This window comes from Crinia signifera, chromosome 1 (genome assembly GCF_055691185.1).
Source record: "Crinia signifera chromosome 1, ASM5569118v1, whole genome shotgun sequence".
NCBI lineage: Eukaryota > Metazoa > Chordata > Amphibia > Anura > Myobatrachidae > Crinia > Crinia signifera.
In genome coordinates, this window is record NC_139217.1 from 159627417 (window position 1) to 159641320 (window position 13904).

The 13904-nt window shown below is 44.0% G+C and overlaps 1 protein-coding gene across 8 annotated transcripts in view; it reads right to left on the reverse strand.

Annotated features, from left to right (window-relative positions):
* Positions 1–13904, reverse strand: part of CSGALNACT1 (chondroitin sulfate N-acetylgalactosaminyltransferase 1) — a 352935-nt gene that overhangs the window by 35988 nt on the left and 303043 nt on the right. For all 8 annotated transcript variants that reach the window (XM_083175360.1, XM_083175409.1, XM_083175374.1 and 5 more), the window contains one exon: positions 6416–6517. In XM_083175360.1, the coding sequence (XP_083031486.1) occupies positions 6416–6517 (102 nt within the window). The remainder of the gene's footprint in view (positions 1–6415; positions 6518–13904) is intronic.

Below are 13904 nucleotides of genomic sequence, written 5' to 3' on the forward strand. Positions count from 1 at the left end.
TAATGCCGGGCAGCGTCTGAGCACCCGCTCAGACGCTGCCCGGCTTCTCCCATACCCGGCGTGCGGCCTGCGCAGCGTGATGAGGTCAGCTGTCACGCTGCGCAGGCCACACAGCAGAGCCGCCCACACACCCAGCAACCCGGCTTATCAGCACACGCCCGCCCTCCCACCAAGCTACGCGACCACCCGAACAGCTACCCAGCCGCCCAGCTGAAGCTGCCGTTTGCCCAGCTGAAGCTGCCCACCCGCCCAGCTGAAGGTGCCCACCCGAAGCTGTACACCCGCCCGCCCAGCTGAAGCTGCCCACCCGCCCAGCGGACATACCTGCAGCCCACCCGGCTCCCAGCAATATCTGCACGCTCGCCCACCCACCCAGCACCCGCAAATGTAAGTTCTGTGAATGTGCAGGGTGGCCAGGGTGTTTTTTTTTTCAAATTAGGGAAGCCAATCCCGGGATCCCGGGAATCCCGGGAATCCCAGGATTGAGCATTTTTCAATCCCGGGATTGAAAAAATGCCCCGGGATTGGCTTCCCTACTTTGCATGGATCACTCAGCACACATTGTGGGTGCATCATGAGTGTGCAGTGATGTGTGCTTAAGCACGTCGCTCAGCACAGACACCCCATGTGTATGGGGCTTTAGGGGTCTATGCACTTTGGTTTGGAGTGAGAGAGAAAAGTAGACAGAAATAAAGTACCAACCAACCAGTTCCTAAAATGTTGGGTACACACTGGAGCGATGTCGGGCGATATGCCTTTCTGTAATGACATATCACCTACATCGCTTAGCGTGTATGCTCAAAATGCATGCTCCCGCGGTTATACGCTAATGAAGGAAAGAACACGATTGCTTCTCCCTTCATTAAAATGACTTCAGTATGTACACATCTGATGGATTCATTCCGATGTTGGAACGAATGCCCTTTGCTCAAGTGTGTGCCCAGCTTAACTATCATTTTTCAAACAAACACAGTCTACAACATAGCAATTAGGAACCGATTGGCTGGTACTTTATAAATCTCCACTTTATCTGCACTGTTAAAGCGTCTAAGGCATGTGCCGGAAAAATTAGCGTGGTCTCTCAGGTAGGCATTGTGTTATCGTGGGTAAGGGGATGGCCTCGCAACACAGACTCCCATTTTCATCACTTCAGATGTCCTGGAGTTGTGGGCAGCCACCAGGGACTAGTCTGTGTGCAGTACCAAATATACACAGTGATAGGAGCCGGGTGCTGCATGTAATGTTACAGTGCAGCACCTGGCTCTTGTCACTAGGTGGAAGTGGGCAGTTTGGTGTTACCTCTCGGCAGGTGACACTCGAGTGCAGCCTGCTCTCCACTTGTGATTCCGATGCTAGGGAACATGGCTGGTGGCTAGTGTGGAAAACTGTGGAATACGCAGACATTTTTGGGAAAACAAAACTCGAAAAACAGGCCCTCTGTAGAATTAGGCCAATGACTTTCATGCAAATATAGTAGAAGCCAATCATAATGCCAAAGTAATACATGACCCTAAACTTATAATAGTTGCTTATAGTCAGTTTCACAATTAGGCCAGATGTACTAAATGGCTGGTGAAAAACAACCAGCCATTTAACCCCTGTCTTGTTACAGCCTGTGTTCGAAAAATGACAGTTAGGAGTGGACTATTTGGTGGTTTATCACTCTCTATTTTATCGCTTTTCCAGACATCGTACATCTCACCTTCATTCTTTCTGATATATGAAAAGAAAAAATCTCTATGCGTCTCATATGAGCATCTTGTCTCTTGCACAGATCTGTCAATTAAAAGATATCGCTGCAAATTTGATTTGACAAGTCAAATAATGGCGCCCTTTTTCATAGTTACAAATACATATTCCCTGCAAACAATACTACATTAACAAAATAAAATGGTGTAATAAGAGGCACTAGTATGTGCAAGGCTAAACAATGTGACACTATGGGAATGTGTGTTAACTTGTAAAGCAAATGTCTCTAAAACCAATACTTAAATTCATTGCTTTTCTAATGTTATCATATATCTAAGAGTGTCACCAGAGTGTGAAGCACAGAACAATTGATGAGCAAGCTTAAGCTGCAATATAACACATATAAATATTTTATTAACATTACTTTATGCTCCAAAGAGTTCACTATAAAAAGGAAGAATGAGAAAAAAAAGAATAAAAGAGAAACTTTGCATTATTTATTATCAACTGAATATATACTTGGCCTTAATGTTGTGCATTCTGACAGCTTTCTATCATAGCCAGCATCCAGCAATTTGTGATACAGACTAATATACAGAGAAGCTTTGATGATGGCTTGAGGGATTAATCATAAATTTGCACAAATATATGTAACCAATGGCTCTGAATTCTATTATCATGTACAGTTTAAGTCTGGTTACGGATGTCATTCAGTGTGCTGGGGAAAACAATATATATTTTCTCTTACCCAGTATTTACCCTCCATTTCATGCAACTAAGTGATATCACAAAACGAATTGAACATGTGCCAATAAATATATACAGTATATGTCTGTTGTGCAGGGCCGGCTCTACCACTAGGCAGCTTTAGGCAGCTGCCTAGGGCGCCAGGATCTGGGGGGCGCCACCAAGTCTACAAATCAAAAAATCAAGGATGCCTATGAGGATCCTTGTTGTACTTAATGCAGGTGGCGGCTGTGGAACTTCTAATGCTGGGTACACACCAGGACGACTAGGGCCCGATCCCCACAATCTAGATCCAATTCCGATCAATCGGATGTAGATTGTGTGCTGATTGGGCCCTTTTCTGACCTGGTGTGGACCGATACCGATCCGATGCGCGGTCCCGCGGGTCGGTCGGTCGTTATTGAGATCCTACCTGCTGCAGGTAGGATCTCAATGACGACCATACAGCCGGGTGCGGGTCGCCATCGGATCGGACCCGCTCACGGTGCACATCGTGAGCGGGTCGTGCTCCCCGCGTCACCGTGAGCGGGTCGGACGAGACACTGACGACCCGCTCACGATGTGCATCGTGAGCGGGTCGTCCTGGTGTGTACCCCGCATAAGACCTCACCTCTATACTTTCCCTTGAGTCATACTTCCTACATTGCTGCCCCCTCCTCCTTGTACTCTGTTGTGGGTGGCAAAGCGGAGGGTGTGGGGGGGGGGGGGGGGGAGGGTCACGGGGATTGGATGACCATATGATCTAAAAAAAAAATTGGGGGGGGGGAGGGGGGAGTAGGTTGAAGTTTTGCCTAGGGTGCTGAGAAGCCTTGCACCGGCCCTGCTGTTGTGCGAGGCAGAAGGGAGCTTGCATAAAGAGGAGGTGCAGGTCCTAATATGCCACATGGAGCATTATGGGGTTAATCCAAGGTAGATAGCTCTTAGTTTAGATATAGTTAAAGTAGTAAGGAGCCATTATCATGTGGTTCCTTGCTAGTTCATTCTAGATTCACATTGGGGTAACATGGGTGTGGGGTGCCATGCCCCGGGATTGGTGTGGCTGGATGGCTCTGTGGATATGCCCTTAACTATGCCAGATGTGCCAGCATAACTAAAATATCCAGATGTGAAAAGAAAGTCCTAAACATATTTTGGGGCAATTTTTCACAAATACACACAAATAAATAAAAAAAAATTCATATTTTCATTGCATGGTTTAGAACTCTGCACTGATCTGGGAGACTCTGGTCTGTGTAATTACACACACACTGCAGTGTCTGTAGGTGGTACTGGAGTGCATGTTTTATGTAAGGCGCGGTGGTGTGGATTCTCCCTGCGATTGCGTCACCCCCTTCACTGCCAAATGTGTCCATTACCGAGAGTGTTCACAGACATTTTCCTGTTTTTATTTATGGATGTTCTATCTTTAAATTCACATTACTTATATTTTCACATCATAAATATGAACCGAATAATTAAGCAATTATTGCTTTCATTTATGAATATATAAAAAGATTATTCTAACATATATATCAACAAAAAAATGTAATTTCCATCCCTTATATAGAAAATAAATATTTCTTTATATCGTGCTAAATATATTCTCTTACCGACATGCTAACCATAATTTTAGGCAACTAGAACAGTCCAGCATATTTTTTTTACATAACACAGACCATTCTGTGAAATCATAAGCTCAGTACATATGAGGCAAACCTTTGTTAAACTTCACAAAAAAATCTATAATAAAAGCACAGATAAAAGAAGCAAAAAATGAGTATACAATAAAAACAATGGATAACAACCAGATCCTCTCTTCCCCAGTGGCGGAGTTGGAGCCTAGGATGGTGTGGCAGGGGGGGGGTTTGCATTTAAAATTCATCTGTGCAGTCTCACAAACTGATTTTGTCATATTAAACTGCAAATTAGGTGAAAAGGACAAAGCCAAATCACACTAGACCTGGCGAACCAGGAAAGGCTGCATGGCGGGACTGCTTCAACACTGTAAGAGTAGGCTTGCCATATTATCTATTTCAACCGGGGAAAAAAGATGAGGTACTTGTTTCCTAGCATGGCGCCCACGATTTTGATCTTATTACATCTTATGCAAGTGCATTGCATGCAATATAGCGGAATGCGATGCATAATTGCATAATTTATTGTACAAGCACCCTGATGGGTGCTTTCAATGTTAAATGCACCCCCATTGGCAACGCCACCCCCAATATCAACGCCAACCTGAAGCATGGCGAGCGCAGCGAGCCCGCAAGGGGCGGCGGTACGCGTCCTCAGACCTTTTGATACCCCCACTATCCATGTCGGCATGGAGTTGATGTTAGATAGTGTGGCGAGCGCAGCGAGCCACGGAGCCCAAAGCGTGCAGAGCGCAGCGAGCCCCGTGAGGGGACACGGATTACTTTACATCTATTATGCATCCGCTCGCCACGCTTCAGGCTCGTATTCCGCGTCCGCTCGCCATGCTTCCGGCTCAGTGGCTCGCTGGGCTCGCCACACTATCTAGAATCAACTCCACACCGAAGTGGATAGTGGGGGTATGAAAAGGTCGGGGGACATGTACCGGTGCCCCTCGCGGGGTTGCTGCGCTCATCACGCTTCGAGTTGGCATTGATAGTGGGGGTGGCGTTGACAATGGGGTGCATCAGGGTGCTTGTACAATTAAAAATTGCATTGCATGCCATTTGCTGGCATGCAATGCTATGCGATATTTATTTGTGCAGGCACTCCTGTTAATTTAACATGAATATAGCATCGCACACCACTAAGTATGATATGCGATGGGCGCCGTGCTAGGAAACAAGTACCAAAGATGAATTACAGTAAATAGCTTCCATGGCTGCCTGAATTCAATCCTGCAATTCACTTGGTTTAATGATCAGCCACAGAACATGTGTAATTCATTAGTGCCACATGTTGCTGTGAGAGATCCTCAAAAATGCCAGCATCGCTCACAGCGACTGGATATCTCACAGCAACGTTGTAACTCAAAGGGTTAAAGGGATAGTATGGTAAGCCTAAGGCCAGTATTCAATGCTCTTGATTCACCTCTTTTTTCTGTGAACTGGGCTGTTTTTCAGCAAAACTGAGAATCTTTTCACCGAAAATTATATTTACTGCATTCAATGTTTATCATTTGCCAAAAGCGAACAGTGAATGCCAGTTCTCCATTTCATGCTCGCTGCAATTCGCTGGTGTATTTCAGTGGGATTTTGACTCTAATTCGCCAAGAGTGCATTCAATGCCAGAATGGAGAGCTGCTTTCACCGTGAGTTTCACCCTTTTGCATTCAACATCTTTTTAGGTGAACTGTAATGTGTACTTTTAAAATAAATGTTTTCTTTTCATTTTTTTAGGGTAAAAAAAAAATCTGTTTTTTTTTTATTCTACGATGGGCCATACTATTTTTAGTTAAAAACATGCAGCACATAAATTTATTCGAATTTTTTTTTTACATGACGTCAGCAGGGGGGCGGGGACACACTCATTAATATTCACTATTTGGTCCCGCTCATTACATATGCATGGAGCAGGACTAGCGCCACGCTCCCCGCACCTTCCGGTCTCCTCTGCCGCAAAAGACTCCCCGCCAGCCCCCCCTCTTCCCTGCTGTCCCCCCTGCTGTATATGCGGTGTTGGCAGGGAGGCTGCCAGCCCCCTGCCTTCCGCTGTCATCCATTCGCTGGGGAGTATGATTTTTGCGGTTAGGGGCAGCGAACCCCGGCCAGTTGAATAGTGTGGAAGAGGGGCTGGTGGCGAAACGGGGACAATGGCGAATGCACGGCAAAACCAAAATGCTGTGCACTCATCATAGCAGTGAATAAACACCTATGTATGGGGGGCATCTGTAAGTCACATTTTTTGTGTTAAAACTCTTCTTGTTTATGTACGTTGCAAGGTGCTGCGGTCCCTTTGTGGTGTCATATAAAATAAAATAGCAGTAGTAATAATACTACAATTAATGTGCATTTTGTTACATACTCACTTTGAAGTGTTTTCCAGGATAGCTTTCACTTCTTGCGCCTGCTCCTTCCCAAAGTATACCACAGTGAGATGCACTCTCCTGTCCTGGTTTATGCATACTTCTCTGTAAGGAACAAGCCAAAAAATAAACTTCCACACTAAGGCAAAATGTCACTGCAGCAATATTATCCCATATGTACAGTGAATGGTGAAGCAACCTGCGCTCCTACCCACAGCTATGCACCATGCAAGATCAATAAATGAACTGCATTACTTTCCAGCATATGGTATTGGCCGTGGACTGTGAGAATTCCATACATGCAGATCGGTGAGAAATCCAAACCCAATGTTTAAAATCCCCTTCACTACTGGCCGATAACAGTTGTGACCAAAATGTATTTTGAAATAAACTGTATAAACAAAACCACACAAAAATTTGATAGGGTTGTAATTTGATCAGCTTTAGCTAATATTCAAAGGCCTTACATCAGTGGTTTTCAAACTTTTTTTAATCACGGCGCCCTAGAGTATCAGAATTTTCTAAAGGCACCCCTAGGCCAAATGTCTCTTATTGAGAAATGTAGAAAAAAATATTAAATTAAGTAAACTGTTTTTCTAGGTCATCCTTAGGGTCAGTTATGTGGTGTGGAACAGAATTCACTTCTGTTTGTCATAGAAACATAGAATTTGACGGCAGATAAGAACCATTTGGCCCATCTAGTCTGCCCCTTTTTTTACACTTCAGGTAATCTCAACCCTTTTTTAACCTTATTTCTTTGTAAGGATATTCACATGCCTATCCCAAGCATGTTTAAATTGTTCTACTGTCTTAGCCTGTACCACCTCTGATGGGAGGCTATTCCACTTATCCACAACCCTTTTTTTCTAACATTTCCCCTGAACCTACCTCCCTCTAGTTTCAGTGCATGTCCTCATGTTCTATTACCTTTCCCTTTGAAGAAAATTTCCCTTCTGTACTATGTTAAAACCCTTGATATATTTGAAGATTTCTATCATGTCCCCCCTTTCCCTTCTCTGCTCCAAACTATACATGTTAAGATCTTTTAGTCTATCCAGGTAAGTTTTGTGATGTACAGTAGGCCATGCTTCATTTTAGTTGCCCTTCTTTGTACACTCTCCAATGTATTTATATCCTTCTGAAGATATGGTCTCCAGAACTGGACACAGTATTCTAGATGAGGCCGTACCAATGACCTATACAGTGGCATTATTACGTCTTTTTTTCTGCTACTGATTCCTCTCCCTATGCAACCAAGCATCTGACTAGCCTTCCACATATGTTATATGATTGGAGGCCCTACGCATTGTTTTGCCTACTACATTGACCATAAGTAATTTTAATTGGTCATGGACCATCAACCCAGGGCACCCCAGCAAGTTTCCTGAGGCACCCAAGGGTGCCACGGCACACAGTTTGGGAACCACTGTCTTACATTAAACATGCTGTTTTTTGTGACTGTCCCTTCTGGAAGGAAGCAGGCAGATCTGATGTGCAGTGCGGTCAAGCAGAGATAGGACAGCTGTGAGTGTGCATTAGTGTGAATAGCATAGTTGTGAGTCAGGTAGACTCAAGCAAAGAGACTGTTTTTTAGAAGGCTTTCAATGTTTTAAAGGCTGGGGAATGGTTTGACATAGTGGATGTAGTAAAAGGATAGACAAAAACGATGTGGACACTGACAATGTCGCTACCACAATGACAGTTATGATCTCAACATCATTAATGGGTCAACATTCTCAGAATGACTTATACTGTAAGAATGATGACATACAGATGGAGCCTTCTTCAGATAGCCTTCTCTGGATAGTCATGGCTCACCAAGGCCTATTGTTCTCAGCTGCAATACAATACATAGAACAATACAGTAGGGGATTAATATAGGATTAAGATTAAATCCGACAGCACTGGTTTACTTAATCCTATTAAAGGGCTAGATGAGGATGGCTCTATCTGTAAGTAGTAGGCTGCTATAGGATTAAGCTGCGCGGGGGGGGGGGGTGTCATTATTAGGGTTAGGCACTATAGGGAGGGTTAGGGACAGCTATGAAATACTTACCAGAAGGTCTGACCCGTAAGTGTCAATCATATGATTGCTGGGACCTCAAAGTCAACGCTGAAGCTGCTGAAGTGGTGCGGAGAAGGAAAGTCACCGCTTGGCCACCAGGAAGAAATGTCAATATTTCTACCATGTAGACATTTCCTTAATGTCTTTTATATGGTCATGATCAACATTATGACCATGTCAACATTTCTTACCCCGCCATGTGCAGGATGGCTATATATTTTCGTGGACATGTTAAATATAGTTTAGGCAGTGTATGAAAAAAGGCATGACATAAGAGTACATGACTCTAAGCTCATAAACATTATGATAAATATAAATTCAGAAAACCTTTTTAGTTCTTGTATTAATTCAGTGGGTTTCCATTCATATACTATCGAGCTTTCACATTATTTATAGTCCTATATAAAAGTCAGGAAGATGTAAAGTTGTAATGCTATCACAAATGACCAATGCCTTCCTGCCTTTTGATTCTAAATTGGTTTCCAGCTATAGCTAAACTTCTGATATTTTAATTAAGCAAAATAATATATCTGTCTTCTCTGGCACCCACTGACTGATATTTGCAGCACAAGCTGTAGTACTAATCTGTGTTCTGCCATGCTTCGTTCCTGCCTTACCTTGCTGATAAATTGCGTTTATCTCCTGGTTCCTACGTTTTGCAAATTAAATATGTAGAATGACTTATGAAGCACTCTTACTGATTGCTGACTTTGTGCTTTAAGTGAAATAAACAAGTGACCCCCACCTCAGTCTCTACCCACACATGCATTTATGTACTTTAGTAAATGGGAATACTTGCAGAAGACAAAATCAGTACAGGTGCATTCAAAGAGATGCTGACACATAGATCTGCTCCATAGTTGCCTACCCTCCCGCATCCTGCAGTAGGTTCCTGTTTCCGTAATTAATCTCCTGCTTTCCTGCATTGACCACCTAATCTCCCGAATTCTTCAGATTCAGCCAAGGGTGCAACTAAGAAGTTTATTTCTCAGGAGGCTGATTTGCTGTAATCCCTGTGAATTGTTGTAGCTGGTCAGATCAGGAGTCTATCTATCCTCCTTGTGGGAACCCCTGACATGAGAGAGACAGCAGAACAATGATCATACAGGGTCTTTCTTATCTGTGCTGGTGTGCACTGACCCATAGCAAGTTGCTGCTGTTGGCTGAAAGGATAAGAATTACGTTTTCTTTAGTTAAGCACATTTGTTTAACTAACATCTGCTACAGGGGGAAATGAGATGAGCAACAGCATTCAGGAGAGACTGAAATGGGGAAAGGCAAGTTAGGGGAGGCTAAAAAGGAGAAGGTTTTAGTGGCATCATGGGTAAATAAAAAAAAAAGACCTGCCCCTAGAGATGTTGCACAGCTGATGGCAGTTATATCGCGTATCTGGCTATGTGTATGAGAGACCCACTGTCCACCCGTATATTAGCTGCAGGCAAGTACAAGCGGCAGATCTGTGAGTGTATACGCTTACCTGCTCTGTCTGCAAGGTGTGTATGCAGTTTAAGAAATATATTCAATTTGTGGGCAGGATAATATGGGGGAGTCAAGGAAGACATCCAGACTCTGGACAGGCAACTAGGTGGGAAAGAGGATATTACAACACAAGAAAACGGAGAGGAGACAGGTGAAATGAGAGGGCCTGGATGCGGGGATGGGGCTAGCAATGAGTTTGGTTTTGATAATGTTTAATTTGAGATGGCACAGGGACATCTTGAATGAGATGGAAATAGGGGTTTGTCTGTGATTTCATTAAATGCGTGCCTAACATTGGAATGGGTTAACTGCAGAAAAATTGTGCACACCACTGAAAATAATCTGTTATTTAAAACTGTAGCTTAACTAAATAATTTGCAAAGAGGAGATTGTAGATGTCACTTACACCATATAAAAATAGTTGGTCAAATAATCCCTACAGGGATTTTCCAATAACTCTCTCGGATGTTCTTCATTGATTTACCTTCAAATCTGCCAAACGTGCAGCAATTATAACCTGGCCTTTATTTTCCAAAGTATTCTCCAGAAGCAGAACAAGTTCATTTATAACAGCGACCTGTCATGAAATGTCTACTGCTTGATGGCCGCTAACAGTCTGAGGCATCAGCAGCACATAGGGCCTTATTTTGGTTCATTCTTTCTGACAAAATCCTTCTTAGATGGGCAAAACCATGTGCATTGCAGGTGGGGCAGATGTAACATGTGCAGAGAGAATTAGATTTGGGTGGGGTTTTACTTCAAAGTGAGATCTATATTGCAGTGTAAAAATAAAGCAGTCAGTATTTTCCCTGCACAGAAACAAAATTACTCACCCAAATCTAATTCTCTCTGCACATGTTACATCTGCTCCCCCTGCAGTGCACATGGTTTTGTCCATCTAAGAAGGATTTTGTCAGAAAGAATGAACCAAAATAAGGCCCATAGTTCTGTTCCCTTTCTTTTCTCATACACCCCCGTAAAGAATTTATTTAACCCTTTGAATGCCAAGTGAATTTGTGAAAATTGGTGTGAAAATTGGCAAGCAAACATTTTTAATCATCATCATGACCTGTAATGTTTACCTTTATATAGGAAATATATTTTTTACAAAACTTTTTTTTAATTTGAATTAATATAACAAATGTTAGCAATGCTGGCATTTATAGCTGATATTTTTACATATATCTCACAGAGATGTTGGCACTCAAAGGGTAAATATGTACAAGACGTTTTTGAATTGTCACTAATGTCTCATTTTAAACATGTGCGTTAACAGGGTGATTGCTGCAGCTTCACTTATGCAGCCCACACACGCACCGATTCCAGCGTGCGTTGTGGGCTTAACTAGCACACACAGCATCGCATCGTATGCCTTGTGCATACGATGTGCATGCGATGCGATGCTGTGCTAGAAAAAGCTAGTACAAAAAGTATGTGCAGCACATACTTTTTGTACTGTACGATGAGGTGCCGCGGGAGCGCGCACCCCATCGTACAGCATCGCACCACCGGCATCGGCGCGTGTGTGGGCTGCATTATAAACACAATTGGCGCTTTTTTTAGTTCATGCAGATTACACCTGCATATTGGAGTGTCGTCTGTGCATCTGCCCGATGATCTTTACACAGAGAGCACTATGAACATAATCTAAACCAGGACCTCAGAGGTGTAATAATTAAAGGTTGGATTACTTTGAAAAATTTGTGGGATGACCGAGGGAAAATTAGAGGGAAACCCCTGATTTACAGTTTTGATCATGTGTGGATGTCAGAGAATGTTTGTATACATTCCTATTCAGGAATGGCAAGCTTAGAAATCGAGAGTTGGGCCTCGGCATCAAATGAGTAGGCAAAATTTGAGGCTCTAAAAATGTACTGAGCGCACGGCTACGGTGGTTGTCACTCCCCAGGGCTACATGACAATAATGCTAACCACTGTACCACCATGTCACTTTATAATGAATATAAAATAATACTTTAAGTAAACAATTTTAAAATATACAGCAGAATTGATTTGATTATGGAAAAAAAGATTTTGGACTATGCTAGACTGCAGTCCTGGTTGATAAATCTACAGTGTCTAGATAGACAGTCAATAGGTCAATAGCATGCAATAGGTTGACACACGAAAATGTCGACATGAGCTTTTCACAATGTTTTACAATTTGTGGACTTTTCCATACTGTACCATCCACGTGGACTACAACAGAACGGTAAAGTGTGCCGAGCGAAGCAAGCCAACAGACCCATAGCTTGCGAGTCATGTAAGGGTACGCATTACACTAATTGGGGGCCCGTGTCAACAGGTGTTGACATTGATACAAAAAATGTAAAAGACCCATGTTGACCTTTTCATGCGTCAAGCTTTTGACCATGTTGACCTTTTGCATGTCTATCTAGACACTGTCAATCTAATAATCCACTCCCGTTAGGCTGGTCCAAAATGAAAACATGGTACTCTTTACCTAGCACGGCGCCCACGATTTTGATCGTGGGCATCGCAGGTAAAGAAATCGCGGGCATCGCGGCCATTGAATGCACTAAAAATCGGGTGCGACGCGACCGACGCGATGCCCGCGATTTCCCATAGGGATCAATGTTAAATTTCTCAATTGACCCGATTTTACTGTTCAATGCCTCAATTGACACGATTTTCCCATAGGAAACAATGTTAAATGGCCCACAGAGGCCAAATAGGCACCCTGAAGTGTGAAATGGCCCCCACAATTGTTAACGCCACCCCACGATCAACGTCAACCCGAAGCGTGGCGAGCGCAGCGAGCCCGCGAGGGGCGGCGGTACGCGTCCTACGACCTTTTCATACCCCCACTATCCACGTCAGCGTGGAGTTGAGAATAGAATAGTGTGGCGAGCGCAACGAGCCACCGAGCCCGAAGCGTGGCGAGCGCAGCGAGCCCCGCGAGGGGACGCGGATACCTTCACAGGTAAACGCGTCCCTTCGCGGGCTTCACAGGTATCCTCGTCCGCTCGCCGCGCTTCGGGCTCGGTGGCTCGCTGCGCTCGCCACACTATTCTATTCTCAACTCCACGCCGACTTGGATAGTGGGGGTATGAAAAGGTCGTAGGACGCGTACCGCCGCCCCTCGCGGGCTCGCTGCGCTCGCCACGCTTCGGGTTCACGTTGATCGTGGGGTGGCGTTAACAATTGTGGGGGCCAGCCTTGAAAAAGGACCCAGATAGGGTCCGAAACGCGTCGGCAGGCGAGAACAGTGGACATCCTGATGCGGAGGTGTGGAACCAGCAGCAGCATCTGAGATCCAGGTTGTACCCGGGCCGCTTGGACTTTCCTATGCATGCGCACTTTGAACTGCAATAACAGTTCACATACCATCTGGTAACTACACTGCAGCACTTTATTTCCATTGCACTCGCCACTTTATGGATTGGATTTCATTGTGTGTGTTTTTTACCATTATATTGTGAACAGTGTGTTTTCGTATGTGATTGTCATTTTTTTTGTATGTGATTTTATCCTTTTTGTGTGCATAATTAAATGGTATACACTATGAAACTTATATGCTCTTATTACATGTAAACCTGGATGAGTGGAAAGAGCTAAACAGTGGTACCAGCCTTTGAAAGGAGCAAGCACACGTATAAAAAGGGAAGTGATATCTTATGTTTATTGAGCGCTGGTGGAGGGTTACCCCAACCTTTGTTGTATTTACTTGTCCTATTTGGGTGCCTGAGATACACCCCAGGGGTTTCCATACCTCAGCTGCCAGTGCGCACTTGGGAGAACACTCTAACCTTTTTTTGTGAATTGTGGGGGCCATTTCACACTTCAGGGTGGCTATTTGGCCTCTGTGGGCCATTTAACATTGATTCCTATGGAAAAATCGTGTCAATTGAGGCATTGAACAGAAAAATCGGGTCAATTGAGAAATTTAACATTGGTCCCTATGGGAAATCGCAGGCATCGCGTCGG